The 25,369-nt window shown below is 52.3% G+C and overlaps 9 protein-coding genes across 9 annotated transcripts; all 9 read right to left on the bottom strand.

Moving 5' to 3' along the window:
- Window positions 1-23: 23 nt before the first annotated feature.
- DQ04_00381080 (putative 19S proteasome regulatory subunit) lies at window positions 24-1,241 on the bottom strand (the record flags this gene model as incomplete). The annotated part of the gene is made up of 1 exon (XM_009308889.1): window positions 24-1,241. The coding sequence occupies one exon, from the start codon at window positions 1,239-1,241 to the stop codon at window positions 24-26; it is 1,218 nt and encodes a 405-aa protein (XP_009307164.1).
- A 573-nt stretch (window positions 1,242-1,814) lies between these two features.
- On the bottom strand, window positions 1,815-2,417 carry DQ04_00381070 (putative kinesin; the record flags this gene model as incomplete). The annotated part of the gene is made up of 1 exon (XM_009308888.1): window positions 1,815-2,417. The coding sequence occupies one exon, from the start codon at window positions 2,415-2,417 to the stop codon at window positions 1,815-1,817; it is 603 nt and encodes a 200-aa protein (XP_009307163.1).
- A 628-nt stretch (window positions 2,418-3,045) lies between these two features.
- DQ04_00381060 (hypothetical protein) lies at window positions 3,046-4,380 on the bottom strand (the record flags this gene model as incomplete). Its single annotated transcript, XM_009308887.1, has 1 exon — window positions 3,046-4,380. The coding sequence occupies one exon, from the start codon at window positions 4,378-4,380 to the stop codon at window positions 3,046-3,048; it is 1,335 nt and encodes a 444-aa protein (XP_009307162.1).
- A 1,221-nt stretch (window positions 4,381-5,601) lies between these two features.
- On the bottom strand, window positions 5,602-9,171 carry DQ04_00381050 (hypothetical protein; the record flags this gene model as incomplete). The annotated part of the gene is made up of 1 exon (XM_009308886.1): window positions 5,602-9,171. One exon carries the CDS (start codon window positions 9,169-9,171, stop codon window positions 5,602-5,604), a length of 3,570 nt encoding a protein of 1,189 aa, XP_009307161.1.
- A 637-nt stretch (window positions 9,172-9,808) lies between these two features.
- Window positions 9,809-15,328, bottom strand: DQ04_00381040 (hypothetical protein; the record flags this gene model as incomplete). Its single annotated transcript, XM_009308885.1, has 1 exon — window positions 9,809-15,328. The coding sequence occupies one exon, from the start codon at window positions 15,326-15,328 to the stop codon at window positions 9,809-9,811; it is 5,520 nt and encodes a 1,839-aa protein (XP_009307160.1).
- A 366-nt stretch (window positions 15,329-15,694) lies between these two features.
- On the bottom strand, window positions 15,695-17,056 carry DQ04_00381030 (hypothetical protein; the record flags this gene model as incomplete). Its single annotated transcript, XM_009308884.1, has 1 exon — window positions 15,695-17,056. One exon carries the CDS (start codon window positions 17,054-17,056, stop codon window positions 15,695-15,697), a length of 1,362 nt encoding a protein of 453 aa, XP_009307159.1.
- Window positions 17,057-17,416: 360 nt separating this feature from the next.
- DQ04_00381020 (putative trypanothione synthetase) lies at window positions 17,417-19,417 on the bottom strand (the record flags this gene model as incomplete). Its single annotated transcript, XM_009308883.1, has 1 exon — window positions 17,417-19,417. The coding sequence occupies one exon, from the start codon at window positions 19,415-19,417 to the stop codon at window positions 17,417-17,419; it is 2,001 nt and encodes a 666-aa protein (XP_009307158.1).
- Window positions 19,418-19,800: 383 nt separating this feature from the next.
- DQ04_00381010 (putative ADP-ribosylation factor-like 2, arl2) lies at window positions 19,801-22,773 on the bottom strand (the record flags this gene model as incomplete). The annotated part of the gene is made up of 1 exon (XM_009308882.1): window positions 19,801-22,773. One exon carries the CDS (start codon window positions 22,771-22,773, stop codon window positions 19,801-19,803), a length of 2,973 nt encoding a protein of 990 aa, XP_009307157.1.
- Window positions 22,774-23,014: 241 nt separating this feature from the next.
- Window positions 23,015-25,324, bottom strand: DQ04_00381000 (crooked neck; the record flags this gene model as incomplete). Its single annotated transcript, XM_009308881.1, has 1 exon — window positions 23,015-25,324. One exon carries the CDS (start codon window positions 25,322-25,324, stop codon window positions 23,015-23,017), a length of 2,310 nt encoding a protein of 769 aa, XP_009307156.1.
- Between the last annotated feature and the right edge of the window lie 45 nt (window positions 25,325-25,369).

Here is a 25,369-nt window from a genome sequence, read left to right as displayed (position 1 = left end):
CCCCCCGCGTTCCTTCTGATTCTTCACTTCCACATCTTCTTGAGGGACACGCTCTTGTCCTGGTCTTTTTTCATTATTTTCGCCACAGCGAGCTCAAAGTCTTCCTGCGTGATGTGCACGCGACGCTCCCTTAGAGCAAACATGCCTGCTTCGGTGCACACAGCCTTGATCTCGGCGCCCGAGCAGTGATTAGTCTTTTCTGCGATGGTCTTGAGGTTAATCCCACGAGTTAGGTTCATCTTCCGCGAGTGGATCTTCAGAATCTCCAGTCGCGCCGCCTCGTCAGGGGCGGGGAACTCAATCTTACGGTCGATGCGGCCTGGGCGCAGAAGCGCCTCGTCCAGAATGTCCATTCGGTTTGTCGCCATGATCACCTTAATGGACTGTGTCGACTCAAAGCCGTCAAGCTGGTTCAGTAGCTCCAGCATGGTGCGTTGCACCTCGCTATCACCGCCATGGCCCGTGTTCTCCAGACGCGAAGAACCAATAGAGTCGATCTCGTCCATGAATATAATTGACGGACTGTGCTCCCGCGCCATGACGAAGAGCTCCCGAACGAGGCGGGCACCCTCACCAATGTACTTCTGCACCAATTCCGCCCCGCTCACACGAATAAAGGTGCATTCCGTGTGGTGCGCAACGGCACGGGCCAGCAGCGTCTTGCCTGTGCCTGGGGGACCGTACAGCAGCACGCCCTTTGGCTGGGCGATACCTAACGCCTCGAAGAGCTCCGGGTGCTTCACGGGCAACTCGATCACCTCCTTAATCTCTTTCACTTGGCGGGAAAGTCCACCGATTTCGTCGTATGTCGACTCGCTACCCGCCTTCTCCACCTTCATGAGCGACACCAAGGGGTCTACCTTGGTCGGCAAGATGTAGTGAATCGCGTAGGTAGCGTTGCGCAGTGCCACACGTGTGTTCCGCGTGAGGTCTGCGATGTCAACTGTCTTCTCCACCTCAACGATCAGCTTGCCCTGATTTGAACTGACGCTCACAAGCACTTTGCCCTTGCCCATCACACGGACAACGTCCGCAACGATGGAGCCATTTTCCTGTAACATCTGCACCTCATCCTTGAGGTGGCGCACGCGTCTGTTAAGTTCATTCCTCTGTGCTTCGAGACGCAAATAATTGTCGTGCAGGCGTTTTTCCTGCGCACGCAACTCCTGTATTTTTTGAAGGAAGTACGTGCTGACAGGGTTGTTCGTACTGCTAGTAGCAGCTACAGCGGTGGCTGCCATCTCTTTTCTCTTTTGTGCGTGTGTGTGTGTGTGTGTGTTTGGTTTTTGTTTCTTTTTTTTACCGGTGCCTCTTGCAGCAAACTTGATCCCTCCCTCGAATCCTTTGCAACACAAGTAAAGCAAAACAAGAGACTACAAATATCCAGCCTGCGCTGCCCAACATGCAATAGGCTAAGACACACAATACAAGACCTTCTGAATAAGCACGCACACGCAGAGACGAAGACGCACTGACTCACACACACACGTCTTGTCCGATGAACTTTCACACAGTCTTGAGGAGGAGCTGGTGCGGCACGATGGTGCAATTTAACGGCAAGTACATCTAACCCCCCATAAAAAGAGGCAAATAAATAGACGTGGATGAAATGGGTGAATGATGATGATGTTATATATATACATATATATATATATATATATATGACATCATCATGTGTATCTATCAAGAGAGATGAAAAAGAAAATGAGGGGTGTGACATCTATAATTTGAACGGAAAGACTCCTTCCATCCACTTTTGTTGTGCAATCCGTAGCCATTTTAAGATAAGAAAATTGGGAGAAATGCGCCGCTCGTCAATGTACCACACCCCCACAAGAGCCACCAATCAAACGCGCAGTGCTGCTGCCGTTGCTATTACTCTTTTCATCTTCGCCTGTGTCCACACGGCGGCATTTTCGGTGCACATCAGGTGTCATTGCACCCGGTAGGGAACAGGCAGAGGCCGCGTCGCGGTTGGAGTCCACCTCCTCGAGGAATCGCTTGCTCCGCTGCAGAAGCTGCATTCCCCGGCCACTGCACGGAGTCGTGCGGCTACCGCCAACGCGGGCATCACCCCTCCCAGTATTGCCACAGTCATCGAGGACGTTGGAAAAAACGAGCCGTTTCTGTGTCGGGGATGCCACAACGACAAGGTGCGACAGATGCTCGGCGAGGTCGATGGAATCCCCGACCTCATCTAGAGGCGTAATGTGGGATGGAACGGAGGAGTCATAAGGAAATGAAATGCTGTTGTTGTACTTGTTCTGGGTGTGGTGGCTCTTGTTTCCATGCATCATGTCCTGGTGATGGCATGGAATCCACGTTGTGCATGTAGCAGAGAGCTCATCCTCCTCACCAAAGACGCAGCCCCTCGCACGAGCCTTCTTTGTCGGTGCGCCTGGGTCTCCGAGCTGCATCACCGTTGTTGGGTGAGTCTGACAGCTCACTGCGCTACGCTGGCTATTTTCGCAGTCCTCCTCAAACCACTGGTGCTTCTGTGGAGGACCCCACTGGGCCACCTCTGACCCCTCCACATTCCCTCCCTTCCCCCCAGTGAAAGAAACAGGCGGTGTGAACAGTGGCTCTTCTTCTTTCTTACACGCCAAGGCGGAGGCAGGGAAAGAGAGTGGCTCTGTTGGTGCTCCCGTTATATGTTCACTGCTCAGATAGTCATAGGCTCTGTTTCCACCGTAAATGGTGATACATTCCTCCACACAGGTGTCTTCCTCCAAGGTTCTGGCGCAAGTGTGGTACGGATCTAACTCTTGTTGCTTCCCCTTCGTTATCCTTGCTGGTGTTACACAATAATACTGCTCTTCCCTGCAGCCATCCCACATTCTTTTTCTTGTTGTTGTTTTGCGGAGGGAGGGAGGGAGGGGTGGGGAGACGGCACTCTAATGGTCTATCCTTTTGAAAGCGGTGCCAAACACACCGCTGAAGGAGACTTCGAGAAGGGAACAGAGTAGTTTCATTCCACGTCCAATGGACAGTATGTAACAGTTGCAGCAAACCCCCCAGAGCATAGTCTCACACAACAAGAAAACTTTAAGAAGAACACTTTGACGCTTTAGACTTCAATAACTTTGGAGGCTCAAAGTTAAAGAGCAACACCCGCTGAAGTCCAAGTAGCGGTTTTATTTCTTTAGGCTCTAAATCTTTCACTGTATTCGCATACTCATTTCTCCCCACGATCAAAGAGGACATTGAGCCGATAGAAACCTTCCTTTTTCGTGACACAGCGCGAGTGTCCACCGCTTGGGACCCAGAAGGAAGAGAAGAGCGTGCTGATACGTTTCTTTCACTGTCACGGTTGATACCTCTAGGTCTACTATTTGTCCGTTGCTGAGGTGAAGCACCAGCGGACGTGCGGGTGCCTCGAGCACTGGAGTCGCTTTCCGCCGCAATGCTACGGCCCCTCTGTATGTCGCTGCGTGACGGTTGTCGCCATCGCGGCCTATTGTGGCCTGTCGCGGACCCCTCGCCATCAGTGTGTTCCATTGGTGGCGGATGGTACTTGTAGCGCTCTGGGATCTCCTGTGCACACCGTGGCACATGGTTGTACGGCACCCTCGCGTTCTCGAGATTATCCACGATCTGCGAGACGTACGCGTGTTGTGATAGCCTTCGCGACGGTGATCGCTCCAGTGTGCGCCACTCAGTCGGACGTCTACGCCCCGTTCGAAATGCATCCGGTGTGCTTGCGCCGTCGGCTACAAACAACTCGTTTGGTACTGAGGGCAGAAACCCAGCGGCGTTTATCTCGACACGAGGGGCCCTGCGCACGGCAGATGGCGTTCCGCGGCGAGGCGTCATGGGGCCCGTGATGCGGTGACCACCGCTGTACGAAAACCCCAAGCGCACAGTGTGGTTGGTGACGCCTGAGCCCATGCTCTGCGAGCGCTGGCGCTGCACGGGTTTCCCATGCTGCGCCTCAAGGGGTGTGATCTTGCTCTCAATTAAATCCTTCACCACAGAGTGGACGTGCTCGTAACGCTGCGCGGAAGCCCCGCGACCTGACAGATTAGTGCTGCTCGGGAAAGAAGTTCGCCGAGCCGACCAGATACTGTTGCCTGGGAAAGAAGGACGCCGACTCGACGCGTTACTGCTGGTCCAGGCGGTCACGGAAGCGTCTCGACCCCCGTATCGATTGAGGTACCCCGGACGAGGCGACGCGGTTGCCAGGGTTTCTCTTCCCCGTTGTCGTCGCTTCACTTCCAACGCCATTGGCGACACAGGCGTGATGGGAACAGGCACGGTCCGCGAAACTCTCTCGTTGGCAGTGTGATCCATGCGCTCCCTGTGCGTCATGAGTTTCGGATTAAGCCTCATATGTGAGCTGTTGTTGGGAGACATGCGTCCCGCCACAGCGTTCTCGCTCATTATTCCTCAGCTGATGTGGCAATGCAGAACAGGCAAAGCGTGCCGTGGCACAGAAGGGAAATGAGAGGAAAAGAAAGTATGTGAGAATAGAAGAAGCAAAAGACAGAACAAAACGTCGTACAATGTGCCAAACCCACGAAGTAAGACACCGAGACGCTAAAAAAAAAGTTTGTAGGCATGGCTGGGTTGAACAAAGAGGAGTATCATCAGCAGAGGCAATATTCAAACAGTGCTGCTTTACCATCATGAGCTGGAAAGCAAGATCCCTTCCTGTTTTGCTACATGTTCTTCTCAGTCTCTCTCTCTCTCTCTCTCTCTCTCTCTCTCTCTCTCTTCCCCCCTCCCCATCAGCTCGGCCCCTTTCCTTCTCTTCGTTTTTGTTTTGGGTACCTGCCGCCCCTCCTCCACCCCTTACACACAGATACGACGGGAGAAGGCAGAGCGGAGGGGATCTCAGGAACCTCATAAAGGAGAAAGGTCTACACTGCGGATTCCAAGTACAATAACCTCCACACACACACACACACACACGCGCGCGCGCCTCTTTTTTGTGTTGTTGTTACACACGCTCTTCCCCCTCCTCTTTTTTTCCCCGGGGGGGAAGTGGAGGAGGAAACAACAACAGCGAAAAAGCAAAAACAAAACAAAACAATGAAACTGACATGTGACGAGGGTTAAACTCCTTGCGCACACGACATAAACAATGGGAAAGTACAATGAGACAATACTGTCGGATTTTTTCCGAAATTCCTTCCTCATTGCGTCCACCCGTCGGGGGTGTATGGATCGGCGCAGAAAACATACACACGCAAAAAAAAAAGAAGCAAAAAGAATCAGAACAATCACTACAAAACAGTTCCTAACCAATCCTCTACACACATATGTGTTCTCGCGCCCCCTCCACTCCCTCTTTCAGAACACCCTCTGTATCAAAAACATAGGTGTGCTTGTGTGGTGGTTGGGGGGAAGGGGGAGGGGGAAGCTTTCAGCTCCATGTGTGTTGGCCGTTGCCCAAGTGAAAGGAAAGAAGAGTTTGTAGTTTCTTCTCGGAGAAACTCTTCAACTTTACACAAGCTCGCTGTGTGGTAGCACCCACCAATATCCTCTACATTACAAAATACACAGAAAAACCCGAAGAACAAAGAACGCTGTACAGATCACTCACCTACCCGAACACATAGTGCATCCTGCTTCCCTCGAAAACTACACTTCATCTCTACTTCAACAGTAAGCACCCACCTGGCGCCTGCGTGAAGGAGATCGATTCGTTGATGACGTCTCCGTCCCTTCCCGCTCAGTGGACGAGAAGGCACCGTGCCTCGCTCCGTTCTCCAGGCGATCCGCCTCCTCATCCTCGCCCACCTCGTAGTCGAATGGAAGTTTTGGTGGAGGCCCAAAGTCTGTCCGTGGCTCTGGCCCGTAACGTTTAATAAGAGACACCAGCCAGTCGTATAGTGACAGAGGCCACTGCGACGAGGTTACGTCCCTCTCATAGAATGCAAAGTGAAAGTCACGCAACGCCCAAGGATCATATGCACGGTAGATGCATGATATGCGTTTCTCAAAATAACGCACATACGGGCGATGAAAGCGTTGCAGCGTCTGTGGGTTAAACTGCAGCCATCTCGGAATGGGTTCAAACGCAGGAATAGTGATGCGGAACGTCACTTCGCCAACAACAGCAGCTCGATCGGTGCTCAAAACACCATACGAGGCACGCTGGGCAACCGTGCGACCACTCGAACGCAGAATTGGCACTGTAATAGGTTCACCAAGTCGAAACATTCGCTTGGTTAGGAGGGCACGCAAGGAAAGCACGGCACGTCCCATTTCCCTTTCTTGAGTGAGTCGACGATTTGCAAGGGAATGTGTGCTACGCCGCGCAACACTGGAATACTGCTGACTACCTGGCCCAAAGGTCTCGTGAAGACTGATTTCAAGTGGAAGGGCAACGGCGGAGTTGCCAGGTTCTCGTGGAACGAAGATGTCAACGCGCATTTCTGGAAAAAATTTGCGTGTATCAATCTTTTCTGCCCACGCTACCTTCATCGAAGATCGCTCCTGCTCATTCAAACAGGATGCGCACACAGATATAAGTCCCTTGTCCATTGAAGTCTTATCCTCACTCTGTGTCACATCAACTTTGTCAATATGTACATAAAAGGTGAATGCTATGGGTTTAGGAGCAAGCTTTTTCCTAAGTTCGCGGTGGGCCTCCTTTAAAGATGTGGACTGCGCCATGAGTGGCTGAACTTGTGCAACATCCTGTGGTCTGAATTTTCTAACAAGCGAGGTTACATCCTTTGTCACCTCCTCTAGTACAGTTTTACCACTGCCGTTGTGTAGCTTGCCGTAGAGAGTGACTGTCCCTCTGGAGAATCCGGGGGACTGCAGCTCGACACCTAACACGCCGATTTCTTCGTGTGTGTTAACGTCAAAAATAGGCACCCAACAAACATTCGGCTCTTCCCGCACCATGCTGCGGAGACTCACTTCAGCCAAGCCTAAGACACGTGACGCACGAAGTCGTCGGTGCTCTGCAATCTTGAACTTTAGCATTGAGCGCAGTGGATTTTCGAGCTGCACAGTCGTTTCATTTTTCATGGAAATGTCAAACTGCATAGACCTGGAGGCGTAATGATCTTTGGTACGGAGTGCCGCAACATCATCCAGGTAGGCCTTCACATAGCACGGACACATGGGCACAAAGTCACGTATGCCCAACACACGAATCCGCATCGGGGCAGTCCCTGTCTCCGGGCCATACATTTCGGTTAAATGCTTAATTAGCTGCTCCTCCTGTCCCACATAGTCACCAAGAAGATACTCTACACGGTGCAACTGGGATGGATTGTAGCGTGACAAGAGTGCATCAACACGCTGGCGGTAGTACTGCTCCTTGTCTGGCCGTATAATTTCCTGAGTTAGCCCAAATTGGCTAGAAACTCCTTCAATGAAAAGTGTACCGATCACTTTTGCATCTGTAGTCAGTGCATTTTGAAAAACATGCAGCTTACGCTCAAACGGTTCATCCCGTCGAAGATTCTTAAGAGAAATCACAACGCGGCCGACCTCTACGTCGTTGGCCTCCGCTTCATGTACCACTATGAAGAGAAGTTCATCCTTCTCCGGTGTACACACAGGAAGTTCAGTTACATCGTTAAAAATAAATTCCTGTGAATATCGTACACCGTTTGTTCGGTGTAATTCGGGACCAACTCTAACAATCACCGCGTATGTCTTTGGAAAATCTTCTTTGGTATCACGGCGAAACCGCCGAATCCGGAGACTCATGAGGTGCTGCGGTGGCTCAGGACCAAACTCATGTGCCCAGACCTGCATGAATGAGTTGATATCTCCAATAGATGCCACAATTGGGTCTAGACGATGCAGATCATCGCGGAGGTATTTCCACAAGTAGTTCTGCACGCGAGTGCGCTTAATCTCTTCTTCCCGCTCGTTCACATGCCCAACAGAACCATATGTAGGGGAGTACAGGGCGACTGTAATGCTGCCACAGTAGCATGCATCCCCGGTCCCTGCTGCGTAGACAATGGGGTGAGTACGCTCTTTTGCAACACGATTTTGCAATCTGTTCATTGATATAAGACATTCACCGAACTTGTGGTTGGCCGAGTATACTGCGAGCGTAATGTTGTTTGACTTTGGATTATCCAGTATCATATCAAATGTCTCGTTGAATACAGCCCGTCTGTGATATGGAACCATTCTGGTAGTCTTCTTTGCACGACCTGCAGATATCTTCACGTAGCACGTCTCACGTGTGGTCGGCGTCATGAATTCCTCCATCAGGTTGGCAACTGACCTGATGGTTATCTGGAAACCGGCCGGCTCACAGTCCGGTTTCTGGTATTTCTTACACAATGTAGCAAATGAACTGTCAAAGTCATCCATGCACTCCCCAACATACCACTCCAGGCGGTGAAGCTCTTCTGGGGCATTAATGCGCATTAGCACACGAAGTCTTTCACGGAACTCACTCTCAGCCGACGATGAAGGTACGTTGTACACCCCAAAGGAGTCCGTGTAGAGTGAAATCAATGCAGAACCACACTCATACGCCCGTTCGGTACCCGGGTGCCTCACAAGCGCGACCCACTGGCGTCGCTCCTCTCCACAAATGAGGTTCAGCACAGACAACGCGCACTGTCCCAGCTTCTTTTTCCCAGCACTTGTGACAGCGACAACCGTCACCGTGATTTCCTCCGTCTCCGGATTGTTTACCTCAAAAACAAATTCATCGTTGAAGGGAGGATTGGCGTCGTTGTAGATGATGGGGGTCTTGCCACGGCCGTACGACGTCTGAACCGCGATGAATGTCGATGGCAGGTGCTGCGTTGTGCGGGAAACCGGGAGCAAATTCCTGACGCCCTCTATTCGTACCCGCACTTTCTTTTTACGCTTACCACTTTCCACTTCAACGGGTTGCTGCAACGGCAATGATGGCACACGCGGCGTGTGGTACTCATCATCCTCGGAAACCGTACCAGGTCGTCCTGCCCTACCCACTGCATGCGGTGGCAATGTATCGTTGTAGTGAAAGATCTGATCGCCCCGATACCCGTTGGTGTGGTTGCTGTGATTGCTGTGGTAGGAGTGACGTGGATGTGATTGTCTCGTGGAAACTCCATTTTCTCGCCCGTGGCGCGAATGATGTGACCGCTGAGAGCGGTGCGAACGCTGCGACCTTCGTGATCTTCGTGGGGATCCATGCAGCGATGATGTTCGACTTCCTGAATACGGCTCATTGTAGGTATTCAGACGGTTCATCTCGATTCACTGCTGAAACACGTAAGGTACTTTTGTGTGTGTGTGTGTGTGTGTGTGCTCGGTATCAAGCGAAAGGAGCGTAGGTATGAATGTACGTATGCTTTTATATACGTCCGTGGATGTGGGTGTGCGTTGCTACTCTCTGACTTATCCCCTCTTGTCGAACCCAATGAATGCCTCTGGTGCAAAACTAGAGGTTCTTTGCAGGAGGTCCTATGCACCTTTGTCTCTCAGAGTTTTCCACGACAATTCTCACACTCTGCTGTATATATTGGTGTGTATGCATAAAGTGAGGCAAAATAAAAGAGAAAGAAAGAAAGAAAGACATATAAAAACATTGAAGAGAGAGACTAGTGCACTATTGATGATGCATCATCACCTTCGCCAATCACCGTTGCAAGGATGATAATGTAATAGAGATTTTTTGCGTTAATGGTACTAGTGGTAGTGGTGACAGAGTTCACGCAGAGCGCAAGACCTTCAACCAAGTTGTGCAAGAGCAAAAAAAAACACAAGAAACAATCAGTATCGGTCTTGCATATAAATTTCATAACTATAACAACATAAAGCAAAACCGCGACCATTGAAGCAATGCAATACCACAAAATATATTTACAATGTATCTCTGGCAATCAACCTACACGGGAGGTGGGGCAGAGAACGGTTCTATCTCTGGCCCCCACCGCTTCACTAGTGCTAGAAGAAGATTGGGGAGCTCCTGCGCCCATGTGTCCTTCACGACACACTTTTCGTACACAACTTGATGGATATCTGTCAGCGAGTTTGCGTCATAGTGCTTGAGAAGCGAGCAGACTCGGTCCAGATAATAGCGCACAAAGTCGCGGTTAACCTTTCGCGATGAATCAAAAAGCAGCACACTCGCTGGGTAACTCTCAAACGCGGGAGATTTGAGTGAAAGTGTGACTGTACCGGCAAATTGTGCCCGTACCGTGTTGCGTTGCCGCTGCACCTTCACAAGCGGCACAGTGATCGGCTCGCCCATGTCGTACAGCTGCGGCGTGAGCAGTGCGCGCAGCGACAGGACCGCGCGGCACACCTCCGCCTCGTCGCGGCTGCCATCACCAAACACACGGAGGACCAGTGCATCACATGTGGTGATATCGATGCGCAGCGGAGGGTAGTTGAGATTCCCCGTCGAGATATGACATGTATTGGACGACTGCGAGGCAGGTGACAACACATGCGATACGAGTTTGCGCTCCACAGAGTGCACGACGTCGGCCTTCACCGTCGCCTCCACCACGCGACGACCCTTCACGGGGTTCAACAGCTCCGTTTGATGCACCTCGCAGTAGACCGTCGCCTGCACCTGCGGTGCCAACTGCTGACGGTAGAGACTGTGGATGGTGCGTATGTCATCGGAGTGGCCAATCATCACATCAAGCCGACGCAAGTCCTTCGGATTGTACTTCATCATCAGGGACGAAAGATCATCTGTGGCGCTCTCCACATCGTGTGGTGGAGGCATCGCGCGTGCCTCACGACGTCCCCCTAAAATGGCTGGCATATCCACCTGCACACCCAGTTGTCCCATGGGCTTTCCCTTCATATCAAATAAGCGAAGCCATTTCGTTATTACTCGGCCTTTCGGACACTGGGCAATTATGAAGTCGCAGAAACAGAGGGCGCACGACCTTCGAAACCTGGTCACTGCCAACTTTACCGTTAGAAGAATCTCTTCAACGCTATACGATGTATCGATAGTGAACTCCTCATTAATATGAGCGAGTCGCTTTCCTCCTAAGTTACCAGTCCGAAGGACTGTCTTGTTATCATTCATCTTGATCTTAATATACACCTCATTCTCAGGGAAGTCTCGAAGGCTCAGTAGCAGGATTCGGATTGGGTGCCCGGCCGTTGTGTCCAAATGCAGCGGTAGTTCTTGCCTCGTTGTGTAATTCATATGCTCGTCCTGTTCCTGTGCCTCCGCCACGATGGTAGGTAGATAGTGCATATCCTCTGGATGATGACGCGACATCTCCCGTTCCATGCGTTCATAAATGTTTTCCTCGATACCACCTCGCTGATACTCAGAGTCGACGCCAAAGTTGTAGGCGAGAAGAGACACTTCAACGGAACCATGCAGTGAGGCAAATCGTGTCTGTGCCCTATACACTAATGGCAGCTTCAAATGTGTCTCCTTCCCGTGGGCAATGCTCTTGATGGGAAGCACCGTCCTTCCTACTTCCTCACCCACAGCGGATTCCGTGTCAACCATCATGACTAGCAGCTGCACCTCCTCCTTCTCTGGTAGGCCGATCTGAACATCAAAAGCCTCTAAAAAGACGTACTCCCCATTCCCTTGAACGATGCTTGTCTTATATTGCATGAGACCAACTTTGATGATGCAATACGGGGATCCACACTTGACCACGAGGGAGTGACAACGTAGCACATTAATGCGGAGGCGATAATTCCCAGGCTCTGGGCCATATTTCTCTGTCAGTCTTTGGATAAGTGCCTCAACGTTGAATGTGGTGCTAAACTTGACGTCTACAGCATGGAGTTGCTCACGTCGGTGGTAATAATAAAAGTCCCGCAGACGCGTGTACTGAGCATCGTTGTCTTCAGTTGACGGTGAAACCACGCTACCAAAGTTACTACTAAATAACGAGATAGTGACGTAGCCTACGGGTGTTGCCGTGGAAAGACCACAATTCTTCACAATAAAGTGCGTTCGCTCCTGTGCTACGCTTTGGTGCAAGTCTGCTAGCGAAAGTTCACACTCCCCACATTTATACTTTCCTTTCGCATCGATGTAGACCCCCACGCGCAACTTCTCCGTTGTGGGCTGTGAGACACTCAAATGGCACTCCTCCTGCATCATAAAGGATCCATTCGCCCCTTTCACAGACTTTGTGCAGCAGCGCATCTTACCACCAGCTTTGACCTTAACAAAACAGGATCCGGAGATTACGAGGCGATCATTATAGTACAAATGCGTCACGCTCTTCACTGTGATTATGACCTCCGCTACCATTTTCTTATTGTCGCCGGTGGAATCCAGTTTTCCCATTATACCCTCGACCAACTCATTCTCCTTGTGTGAATACTCGCCAATGAACCACTCGATGCGATGCAGCTCCTCGGGAGCGCGGCTCGCAAGTAATTTCTGCAGCATCTCGCGGAAGCGGTTCTCAGCGTCGACTGACGGCATGTAATCCAAGCCAAAGTTCTCACCGAGGAGTGTGAGACAGACGGTGCCGCGCTGCGCCGCCACTGGGCGATGTGGCGCCACCACCAGTGATACTCGCCGCGTTCGTGGTGTTCCCCTCTGTACGTTTTTCATGGAAAGAATGCAGTGTCCCAAACACTTCTTTCCATAGGGTGTCTCGGTAATAACAGTGATGCTAAGAAAGTCATTGCTCGGGTCTGTGATGGAGAACGTGAATTCTTCATTGTAGCGTGGTGTCCTAGTTTGAAACGCCATTTTGGTCTGATGTGTCTTGTTGAGTGTGGAAAGCATCACGTACGGGTCGGGTGGGACCCGTCGCCTATCCTCAAGGTCATCGCAGTACAGCAGCCGCACATGTAGCCACTTTCCGCCATGCATTCTTGGCCTGGTCAGCGACAGTGACCCCACATCAGAGACCAGCCCCGGCTCGGTGGAGTGGGACGGTGTTGTGGGTACGTGCCCCACATTGCTGCCCCGCGAGACCGAGAAGAACTCATCAACGGTATGGATACCCTCATCCATGAGATTCATCGGCACATGGTAGCTGGAATCCTGCTCACTTGTGAATACCGAGCTCGCGTCAGTCGACGCGATGGAGCTGTTGTTAGAAGCATGTTCACGCAGTTGGAACTGCGCCGTTACACGCGCAAGTTTACTGCGCCACTCGTCAAATCGTGCACGGAATGTGTTGGGCCGTCTTCCTCGATCTGTCAACGTCGTGGACATATCACGCTGTAATGATTGTTGCTGCTGCTGTTGATCCAGCAAAGGCGAAGAGGTGCATGTCTGCTTTTCCCCATGAAGCATCTCGCGAAGATTGAGATTCTTCACAATGAATCTTACGCCGATGATGCCGTTGCTTTCATCGTCAGGGTTCGTGAGTGGCAGCCACTCGTGGTACTGCTCGTCCAGCTCCACCGCGTCGAATGGTATAACGACACGTCCCACCTCCTTGTCTGTGCCGAGCTCGCAACGGTCCATTACAATGAGAGTCAGGTGCGCATCCCTCGGCTTATCCACGAAGAATTCGAAGAAGTCAAAGAAATCCGGCTCTCCGGTGTTCTTCACCACATGTGTTTCGTACCGCTCAATACCCATGCGTACAACTACGTACGGATTCATACTAAACCAAAAGTTAGTGCGTAACTGGCGGCAACCCAAAACAGTGACGTATACAGCGTACGTCGCATCCTCCTCACCGTACTCCCGCGCAATGTCCCCCATGAAACCCTCCATGTCGAACACTGTGTCCACCGCAATGTTGACAAGATGCAGCTTATCCGGGGCACGCGATTGCACATACCGCCACAGACGCCCGGCGTACATGCGCTTTGCCTCAATGTCCACGGCGAACGGCTGGCCCAACTGCTCACTGTAGAGTGTGATGCTAAGCACGCCACTAATGTATGCGTTGGGCGTTCCGGCGGCGCCCACGAGGTAGAGCGTACGATCATTGCGCACTCCACGATGCAGTTTTAAGCACGTGAAATCCACACGACCATACACAGTGTTCTCTTGACGTGACCGTACCACCTGAAATTTAATCATGTCCGTCTCACGTGCGACATCAAAGATGAAGGTCTGGTTGATTACAGTTCGCGAGAGCCCCAACACTCGCTTTGGCTCTGTGCGCACTATATGGTCGCCCATTGTCACCAAAACAACAACGTCCTTTTCGTCCAGATTTGTTGTCGCATCGAGCTGCAGCGAGTGCAGCTCTTGAATAGTCACCCATAGCTCAATGGTACCAGGCTCTCGGCCGTACTGAATCTCCAACTCCTTCATTAACTCATCGAGATGGTCCAGACGGGCGTTGATGAGAGCGTCAATCTGTGGAATGCGACGTCGATCGTACCGGTAAAAAAATCGGTTGAGCCGCTGGTAAAATCCGTCAATGTGTTCTGCCACCTTCATCGGCACCAAACCAAAGTAGAACGGCTTCATGGTGAGATGCACCATACCAGTGATGCGTGGCATCATGTAGTCCTTTTGCTTAAAAATGAATACCTGCCGCGCAGAAGAGTGATCACGTGTGAGAGTGGAAACACGTACCTGCGCCCGCCCCACTTCACTATCTTTTGACGTCGGAGAAATATAGTACACCATAATGTCGAGCACGAAGTTACTGGGGTCTATGACGTCGAAATAGACGAGACCAGTCGGTCGGCCCCACACAGGATTAGCGGTGAAGGGCCGCAACGGCGTGACGAAGTCCTCAGAAGCGCTACGAATAGCCACTACCACCTGTGACGGCAGATACATTGTCCGCTGCTCGAGATCTGTGCAGCCCTCAACTACAACAGCGAGCCTGTACAGTGGCGGCTCCTGGGAGTTATACGTTGCGCAGAGATTCTCCATCAAATCATCGAAGGTTGCATGCCTGTCCCTCATCGTTGTTATCTCAAAACTCGACACCGGTCCTGGTGTACTTGGTGGGCTTGCCAGCGCATGCGGTCCCTTCACGGACGCAAGGAGCAAGTCCACATCCGCCAATCGACTCCTGTCACACTGAATGAAAAAACGTGTCAGTCGCTTCACGCATTTTTTCTCTACAACTTCGGTCATTACAGGCTCGGAGTCACCCGGGATATCGGCCTTAAGTGTGATATGAATCGTGCCTATTATACCAGTATCGTCCTTTGCCACAATGACATGCTGCCTCGTACGCTTCTCACCCTGAACTAACCCCTCAATCGAGAGACGACAACAGCCAAGAAGCCGTTCATCTTCAGCACTACCATATGGAGCACAATTGTACGCAAATACCTCAATTACAGCGAGACGATTTGTGTTGCCCACTGTAAATGACTCTTCAAATGTAGGCCTAAATGTGTTCAGCTTGCTACGTGTGTGGAACTTATACACACCATCCACGACAATTCGAATGCGGCAATTGACCGTTTCGAGCCCAGGAGACCGCAGCACGTGGCATTTGTGCACCGTGATGGTTAATTTCCCCATACTACGTGTGTGCCTAAGTCTTTCAGTTTTTCTTTGCGTGGGTTTATGTATATGCGTGGTCCCTCAATCCTGGGACAACCGTGGCGCTTCACGCCTGATCGTATGGTGTAAGGAGACACCATAAAAGCGGTGTGAAACCGGAGGGCAAATAGGGATGAAAATAAAAAGAATGAAAGAAGGGGGGGGAAAAATAAAGAAAGATGTCCCTGCTGCCTACATGAAAAAGGGAAAGGAAAAGGCGGTGCGTCCAATGCACCGGAATAATTGTGGCCGAAACCCACTATACCCCGAAAAGAAGAACAAGAAGAATTTAAAAGTGTTTTACTCGATCTGTCGTGGCGGCACACGACCCACACGGCAACACAGCTAATGGGATTCACCGATGTGCTGCTGCAGAAGGTGAATCATTTCCAACTCAGAGGCCAAGGTCATCTCCAGCAGCTTTCTGCGCGCATCATACACTGTTTCAGCTAAGTTTGCCTCTGATACAGCCATCTGTAGACGCACCGCCTCAGCCCGCATCGCCAGCACCCTCGACACGAGCGCCAGGACCTTCGGTGTCCGCTCCACACACCACTCACGATTAATGGTGTGGATGAGGTTCTCAAACTTCACTGGCTCCACTGTCATAAGGTAAAACACATTGAAGAGTGTTTCAACTTCCTTCGCAGTAGCTGCTGGTACTTCCCCACCAGAGGGTGGTGGCAGTCGCGACACGTAGAATCCCTCATCGAAGAGAAAGCCGAGACGCTGCAGCCACTCCAGCCGCTCCTGGATCATACCTTTATCCTTCGCTGTGGACGAAGAGGATTCCTCCGCAGCGATGAGATTCACCGTCATTTCCGCTATAACGTCAAGGGAAAATCGCAGCATATCCTCCTCCAGAATAGTTTTTGTGACAAACTGAAACTCTATGGCAAACCGTGACGCACCGATACGTCCATACGTACAGAACACCTGCTCTCCACGACGAAGTTCACGTGCGGCGACCACGCAGAACGTCAAGGCATGTTTGCGGCCACCCCCACGGATCTCAAACTTCCCGTTTGCCGCAGAGGAATGATTGATGATGTCAAGGCCGGGGAGGAGGTATGGCCCTTCACGTCCCTCAATCTCCTCACGATGAAAATTACGTGATAACACTTGTGCTAGGCACTCGCAGAAGAGGGAAAACGTTGCCTGTTCCTCCGGCCAGTACTCTGGAAAACGCCGCATCACCTCCTGCGCGGCCTCCCACCGCTGCGCCACCTTAATCTCGCGCAGTTGCTGTGAGGGGCCCGTCCACGACAGTGAAACCGATGTTGTGGGCGTTGCTGAAGCGCCACTAGATGAGAGGCCGAATACCACCTTTGCCGTCGACTCGTCAAAGAAGTGATCTGACATGCGCGGACATGCCTTTAACCATGGCATCCAGGGTGATGAGTGCCGCACCGCCTCCGCCATGAGGCGAAGAACAACGTAGAGAACATTGTCCTTGATCTGTAACTCTGTAAGGGCCTTGAGGCATGGTGAGTCAAGGCTGGTCTTCTCGTACGGCGAGATGCAGGTCACGAACGGGCAGCTGACCACAACAGTGCCCGCCTTCAGCGGCTTGCGCGCGAAAACACCGAAGCCCATCGTTTTTGTGGGGACGAGGAAGGCGACATCTGGGTGTAGAAACACGTCGCGCTTCTTTGCCCACGCTCCAAAGGCATCAGGTGACTGGTCAGTACCAAAGCAATTACTCATCGGACGGCTTATTTTTCTGGGGGTGGGGAAGGGCAAACTATTTGTATCCGTCGATATATATATATATATATATANATATAGTAATAGATTTGTTGAGGAAACAGCAAAAAGGTTTGTCAAAATAACCCAAATCTCGCACATCCGTTGAGTCTCAGTATGGTGCATGGAGGCAATTGTCATAAAAACAAAAAAATGTTCTTCAAAAGCGCAAGAAAGTACGTCCTCACATTTGCTGGCGCCTTGCAACTCCGGCCAAAAACAAGGAAGGAAAAAACTCACGCATAAAAAATTAAAAAAGAAAATTGACACACATCCACAGATGAGGCATACACCAACGCTCTTTTCCCAAGCATTCCCTTCTTACCAAAATAGGTACATAAGCCCGGCTATGCTTCCGTCAGCCTCGCGCCCTGTGCAACAGCTTGTGGCGAAGTTCACAAGAACGGTTTCTCCGCGGAAGCTTCCTGAAGCAATCGCTTTTGAGGGTGGGTCGGCCAGATGGCAGCGACGGCAAGAATCCTTAAATTCGTGCACGTCGCGCTCCCATACATCTGGGGGTTGCTTCGGTGACGCGTATTCGTAAATGCGGCGACTGATATCGAAAAATTTCACACTGATGCTTTTTGCCGCATTGTCAGTATGGTGGACATCGCCGGTGCAGAGGAGGGACCAAAGCGGCTTCGCAAACACCACGTCTGCGTTGGAGTCGAGTGCGGCACAGCGAAGGGCAGAGCGGCCCGTGGGGTTCCCTGTGTTGATCGCAGCTGCAGCCAAAATATCTGGCCACTCGGTCATACACAAACAAAAATCCACATGTAGTTTGTGGCCTGTCTCTGTCCCAGCGTAGAGCTTTGATGCATGCCGATCATACGAAAGCTTTGACTCATCCACCACACGCACAGAGTATCGAAAGGCCTCACAAAAGGTAAAGAAAGATTTTATGATAGTACCTGCTTCTTCGTCAGAGACAGAGGGACTTTTGACAATCGTGAATCCACTCCGTGGGCCACGAACCGCCTCCACGTGCTTGACGTACCGCAAAAAATCTACACGGCACTCGCATGACATGAAACAACTCACATCGGGTGATACTGAATGGTGAATTAGGTCCTGGCATGCGGGAGAGGTGCTTCTTGCCAACTCAAGGTCACATATGATTCTTGGTGTCCCAAAATTAACCTTGTCAACGAGCCAAAGTTCATCGTGTGGATTTCCACCCTTCAGTCGGCGGGTCACAGTACCACTCTCGAAACGCTTCGTGTCCTCTGCAGCCAGATTGAATAGGAATGTGACGTTGGCAAGCATGTGCGTCTCATCATGATGAAACTCACGACGCATTGCCGCGATGATCTCTAGCGGTAAACAAAAGTAGGTAGCAAGTGCCTGATTCATCACCGCTTCGGTGTCGCCACCGTCCAAGGTGACAGCGGCCATAATGTCCTCAAGCTCCTTTGGTACAGACACAAGGTCTGCCTTGAATGGGTTGGTGGGGAGGGTGCAGAAACCGACACTCAAGCGTTGTGGACTGAAGAGAAACTGCATTGTGAATCGGAGAATGCGGGAGAGGGCGGTTACAGTGCCCGTCAGTGCCTCACCAGTGCCACGGTAGAATGTGTAGAGAGAGCGAACACCGCGCACATCTTCTGGCAGCGTAAAGTGCCAAATGCAGGGATGGTCCTCTTCTTCCACCGGAGACTCTCGCACACTCTTCTGCTCGGGAAGGGGGCGCACCGTCTCGTGGATCACCTCGCGTTGCGGAGCGCCCGGGTACGACATCCACCCAAGGCAGTCCACCATACCGGCCTCCACCTCCCTAAGAAACCAGCAGCCGTCGTCAGTCTGCTCGAGGTTGATGTACCGACTAACGCAGCGCTCCCCGTCAAGGTAGTTTGGATCGGGGGAAACGAAGTGCGAGAAGAACTGATTCTGCTCCGCGATGCCGACCCTCCCATTACCAACGTAGGAAATAACACCAACATGCCCCCACGGAAGGTGCTTTTTATGGTACGGGTAGACTATAATATCGCCAGGTTTGGGTGGACGCGTTGACTTGCCATTTGGGTGTGGCACGAAATCATACGTTGTGCCCGTCTCAACATGGGTAATGATCCTCATATCGAAGATCTCAGACGCACGCTGGCACGGTCCAAAGATGCAGCCAGTGGTAAGGAGGAGAAATCGGCGGGCATACTCTACACATTGATAACGAAACCCAGTGTACACGACGTAGTCCACATAATTGCTCTCACCACTGAAGAAGCCATCGTCGCGGTTGGAGCAGGCGATGACACCCCTGAAGCTGCCCTGCTGTTCCCCATATGGCAAGTGAACAGATTCATCTCTGTGTCCATCTGTAGACATTCCGCAATACCCTTTTTTTTTCAACTTATCATGCACATATATATATATATATATATAAAGTGAAAGAGAAGCGCAAACTATTTCTCAAACAAACCCATTTAAGCAAGCCCCTCGCTATCTCGTTGTGCGTATGCGTTTATGTATGCCGAATTTCTTGCATACGCAGAGATGTGAACCTCAGCTGTTTTTTCCCCATTCACTGTATCTGTTGTTCACACAAAACCACCGGCACGCAGAGCAAGCACATATACCTTCCCCAGTCGCATACACCCAATACAAAGGCAAGTAGCCAGGTGCACCACAACATGTTTGGTTATGCGTCCTTTCCTTTCCCGTATCCACAAAAAAAAAAAAAANCTGGCTTGCGCAATCTGTAATTGGTTTCACACCCTCCAAGCAACTGACGACGAGAGTTGCATCATCATAGCCTCCGCGTTGCTATCTGGTTTTGGCTGCTTTGGCTGACGAGTGAGACGAGACATACCGCGCATGAATCTGCTCAGCTGACACATGACCATCAAGAGATACCGTGGTGGGGTGCGGTGGGATGAACTCACTACCGTGATATCGCATGCTGTACATAATACTAGGCGACGCGGTCCGCGCAGCTTCACCCTGTCCAGTTTGAGAGCAGCCTCCAAGTCCTGCATCGAGGGTGTCCCACGAAAACCGATACGATAGTTGTTGAAAATGATCACCAACGGAGCGGTCGTAAAATGATCCGTGATGGCGCGTAAGTAGGCAGCAGCACGCTTAAAGGAGCGCTTATTTATGCTGTCCACCACAAAGAGGATAAAGTTCACAGCTTCCATGCGCTCCACATACAGGCGCCAGTTCTCGCAGAAGCTCTCGCGTCCGCCAAGCTCATTCATCTCGAATACCCATTCCTCGAACGCCATAACCCGCCTTGACAGACCGACCGTCGGAATTGTCGGCTGCACAACGCCCTGGAGGGAGTTCAGGATGAGTGTCTTGCCAACATTTTCTAGCCCCGCCACAAACCCTACGCGCCAGGCCAAACGTGCAGCCAGCGCCTCACGCGGCAGCAGGTGATTCAGCGCCACCTGCGACACACACTGGAAGTCGTAGACGCGTTCCGCGGGGTCGAGGGGTGTGTCACTGTCCTGCTCAGGAAATGGCTCGCTAGTGGTCCGCATCGTGAGTTGTCGCCGCTGTTGGGCACAATTCTGCTGCAGCAGCTCTTCCAAGTCAGTCTCGTTTTCTTCGTATTCACATAACTCGTGCAGGAGCTGCACGGCCAAGTCGAGGTTTAGAGAGCTCACCATCTCACCTCCGACAAAGTGGCCGTACATAGCTCGCAGCCGCCGCAAATTGGCAGTGAGCACCCGCACCAAGTCATGCTTACGAATTCGACGCCCATTGAAGGCACCTTCAAGCGCACGGATTGCTTCACGGATAGCGTCCGCCCCAATCTTTAGATTCACAGAAGCGCCCTGAGAATCGTACACCATATTGACGACGCGGTGCATATCCAGAACTTGTGCCTCGGCATTGCGCTCAAACGCCACCGCATCTCCCAAGTCATCGCCAGGAGCAGAAGACCATGAGCTTGAGTCATCACCATTTGCATAATCGGCAACCGGGGAGCTATTACCTAGCTGCTCTTCGCACCAATCCTTGAACGCCGTCACAGGCATAGACGGAAACGCAAAGAGGTGATGCCCTATCGCGTACAGTTGGTTTACTTGCGGCACTGCCCGTTGGGAGCGGATAAGCCCCACCATGTCACCTTTATTTTCCTCCGTACCACAAATGATGTAATCTGTCAAGATACCGTCTCGGAAAGTTGGATCCGGCAGTTTCTTAGTGGTCCCTGCCAAAAAGGGGACGAAGTCAACGACAATGGAGACGACATTCTTGAATATTGTTTCAAAATAAGGTCTGTCGCCGTCGTTCGTGGGTAAAGGGCTGCTCAGCTGTTGCTGCAGTCTCTCGAGACGCCCCAAGTAAACGTTACTGCAGGAAGAAACCATATGTGATAAATTGCGCTGGAGTAGCGGAGCGCCCATTCGTGCACATGAGCGAAGCAAATTATCCCACATGACCTTCACTCGTTCCTTTCCCCCCATCGCTAGAGAGAGGGAAGCTTTGCTGTCACTCAGCCGCTTACTAAGGTCTGCCAAAAGAATGACATCTACGAGCTGATCAAGCAATGACTTGGACACCACCCGTGGTTGGCGGTAAACCTCAAGGTACTTGGATGTCATGACCACAGCATGCCGGCAACGCCGGTGGTACTCGTCAGTTGTCGTTACACTCAACTCGGGTGGTTTACCAGCATTCACTGTTTCCTCGTCGAGTGTAATGGCAATGCCAGAAACGTAGTCCCCAATATATTTTATGTACAACGAGTCATCAGATGACGACCCTGATCGTTTGAAATCCTCGGCAACTTCCACAATCTGCCGCTGCACACTCCGCAAGAAGTCCTCATGTACGTACCGGTACAGGTACTGCTCCACGCGCTCTGTGTCTCGCAAGTTTTGGCCCCACTGAAATGAGAAGGAGAATGGCTTTTTAATGCCCAGCAGGTCGCCAATCTCACGGCAGACGGCGACGCAGCTAGGGTTCATCGTGATCCAGCCCTCAATGCGTGGGTCGCGCCACACGTGCGACTGTGTCATCTTCATGATGTCGCTTGATTCAGCAACGCTGAATCGGACGTGGCCCAAAATGTCACGCGAGATCCACACCTGCAGTACAAGACTGCCCGTCGTCGGGTCGTACTGCGGACCGGTGCGTGTGTGTGAGTCGGCGGCAGCCACCATGACTGTGTACCGCCGTGGAATCTCCATGTCGCCGCCGTACGCATGCACAACCGCGGCGATGGTGTCAATGGCAACGTCCACCGCCTCTACTAAGTATTGCATTAGGTCATCTGGAATATCCCTCAACTTCGCCACAGCTAGTGTGATACTCACACCGAGTATCCTTTCCGCCACCGTTGTACGTCGCTGGGCGACCCGAAGAACATTTTGATCACGGTTGTACGTCGAGTACCGTTCAATTAGTCGCGTGATGGCAGTGTACCAGCGGTCACGCTCCGTTACAGAGTTGAGTCGGAACTTTACGTTGCGGCCGCGTCGGAGCTGCAACACGAGGCCGAAGTACTTATTCTGCTTTCCCCCTGAGAAGATAACGCCGCGCACCTCAGAGGCGGGAAACTTCGCCTGCGGAAAAGGCTCCTGATCGTTTTTGTACACCTCGAGGCGGCCTTGCGTTTCGTCTACCACCCAAAAGCGTTTCTTATACGTCATCAGGGATGCGCGACCCTTCTCCTGTGCACAGCGCACAACGCCCATGACGTTATCTTCCTGCTGTGCTTGCTGCTCCATTCCTATATATTTCAACGAAGGGATGAGCCTTGATCTCGTCGCTTTTACTCAGTGTGGTGTGGGCACATCAAGCAAAAAAAAGTCACAGCAGCACGCATATACACACACACAGAGAGAGAGAGAGAGAGAGAGAGAGTAGGGGGAAAAAAACCTAGATGATCTATAATGGTGCAAGACAAGTTTGGTTTGCAGTCTCACATCATCTCCCCGCAGACGCCCGGCTCCCATCCCTTATAAACTCTCATTTAAGGTTCTTCTTCGCGAACAGACGTGTGCGGCGCCTAGTCGGCTGCGTGAATGCTGTCACCGCCTCCAGCGTCTCGGGTGTGGCGTACGTCGCCTCGAACCGCCGCCATTCTGTAACAATAGGTGTCAACAGAAACTCTCCCCACCGTTTCATCTGCTGCACGGCGTCAAAGCTCGCCGCATCGTCGAAACCACCCATCTCACGTAACAACTCAGGCCGCTCCCGCTCCAACATCTCGCGCAAGACGGTGCGCACCCAATCCACAGAGGATGGCTCATACTCACCTGTGCGTTGGGTGGGCACAAGCACAAATGAGGTGACAGCACTCACCGCTTCGCCCCAACGTGCAATGGCTGGTGCAAGCACCTCTGGCATCCGCTCTGGTGGTGACGCAAGGACGCCGCTGTTCGATGCCGCCTTTTCCTTCCATCGGAGTGCCTCGTACTTGTACTCGTCCCATACTGAGTCCAGAAGCTCACGATACATTTGCCGGAGTGCAGCCGCCTCCGTCTCTGTCTCCGTCTCGTCAACAGGGTTGCCAGCTTTACGCAGGTTCTTTTGAACCGCACGGAGGAGTCGTCGCTTAAGGGCAAGACGACGAGCCCATGCCTCGTCAACTTTCTCCAGCAGCTTGTAGCGCTCCGCCATCGAGAGGGCAGCCCGTGACGAGGTGGTGAAGGAGCGAATGCATGCAACACGCAGCGCATCTGCGCGGCAAAACTGCCCCTCCTTCTCCTCCATCTTTGCATACTTTTCCCATAGGGAGAAGTCAAGCGGAAACTTTTTTATGGCGTTTTGAAGAATATCGCGGCATCGCTGCACGCGATCCTCGCGGGAGATCTCGCCTGCCTCATGGGCCTTCTCTTCAAGCTGCAGCGCCGCATCAAATACGTTGGAGCATGGAGAGACATTCACTGCGGCGCTGAGCAGCTTGCGTGCCTGCTGGTACGCGCCGTGGCGCTGTTCAAGCGCGGATGCCTCCACCCACAGTCGAGGGCACGTCGCCAGGGAAAAGGGAAAATCGCGAATGCAACTCGCCAACGCTGCACGTGCGGCGGCGAGATCGCGGTCTTCTACAAGACGTGCATACTCCATCACCACAACCGCTCGTCGTTGTGCCGCTGCTGCATCCTTACAACCATCAACATGTGTGTTTGCTGCAGCCGTGAGACATTTCACTGACTCATCTTCTAGGGCATTCCGTTCCGCGCTATTACTACACTGTCGTGCTGCACTACACAGAAGAAGATACTGCGAGACATATGCGTCAAAGTCACAGGGGTCGCGGGCAATGCGCTGCTGGTACATCGCCTTGGCCACAGCAACAGCCACCACCTCGTAGTTTGCGGCATCCCCGTGAAGCCGCTCAAACAGACTGTAGGCAGCAAAGATATTGTCAAGCGCAGCAACATACGTACAGTCGCGCAACAGTCGGTGGTACACATCGCGCGCCTCATCAAACTTCTTCGCCGCGGCAAGAGCCTCCGCACATGCCAGGGGGACACGACAGTCCTTCTCACCGTTGGTGTACTCCTCCGGCAGGGAATCTATCGCAGTCGCATACACCTTTACCGCACGCTCTGTGTTGCTCAGCACATTTAACTCAGTAGCACCGTAGAACAGCCAAGCCTCCACTGTACCATGCGCTTCCACATAGCGCCGCATAACGTCTCTGCAGGCGTCTGCACGCTGCTGTTGGGCCTCAAAGAGTGCAAAGAGTTCCCATGCACAATTGGGCGGGGTTGGCCCTGACAGCCAGCGGTTGAACACGTCACGTACTCGGCTTTCCTGCCCCACAGCCTGCTCCAGCACGAGATACTTCAGCCAGAGGTCTACGGCGGCCGGCAGTGCGGTGACTCCCCGATCCCAGACGCCCCTCGCATGGTTGACGAACCCGTACTCCTCTTCCAGCTCGGCGTAGTCGCGCCACAGGACAGGGTTAGTACCGTGGAACTTCACAGCACGCTCCAGCACACTGCGCATGCGTTCAAAGTCTTTCTGCTGTGCCTCCCAGCGCGCATACTTCACCCAATTGCCAAGCAAACTGTAGCCACGCTTGACGCGCTCCTCCAAGTCTGTGCGCGTCTTCTGTCGGTAGAGGGCGAGCTCCTCTGGACTGTTGATCACAACACGCGTGCTGTCGTTGCCGGGGTCCGCCATGCGCTGCATCTCCTGCGCGTCGGCAATGAGCTGCGCGGCGGTTAGCTGCGTTGACGATGCACGAGCATCACGGAAAACAGGACGGCGGCGCAGCGCAGCCGCTGCTGGGCCCATGTACTCCTTCTCACGCCTTCCACGTTTCATGATGGCCTACAGAGGAGAAAGCGAGAAGCGCAGGCACCCCCCCCC

This window comes from Trypanosoma grayi (genome assembly GCF_000691245.1).
Source record: "Trypanosoma grayi strain ANR4 Tgr_38_V1, whole genome shotgun sequence".
Taxonomy (NCBI): Eukaryota; Euglenozoa; class Kinetoplastea; order Trypanosomatida; family Trypanosomatidae; genus Trypanosoma; species Trypanosoma grayi.
This window is presented reverse-complemented; position numbering and strand designations above follow the sequence as displayed.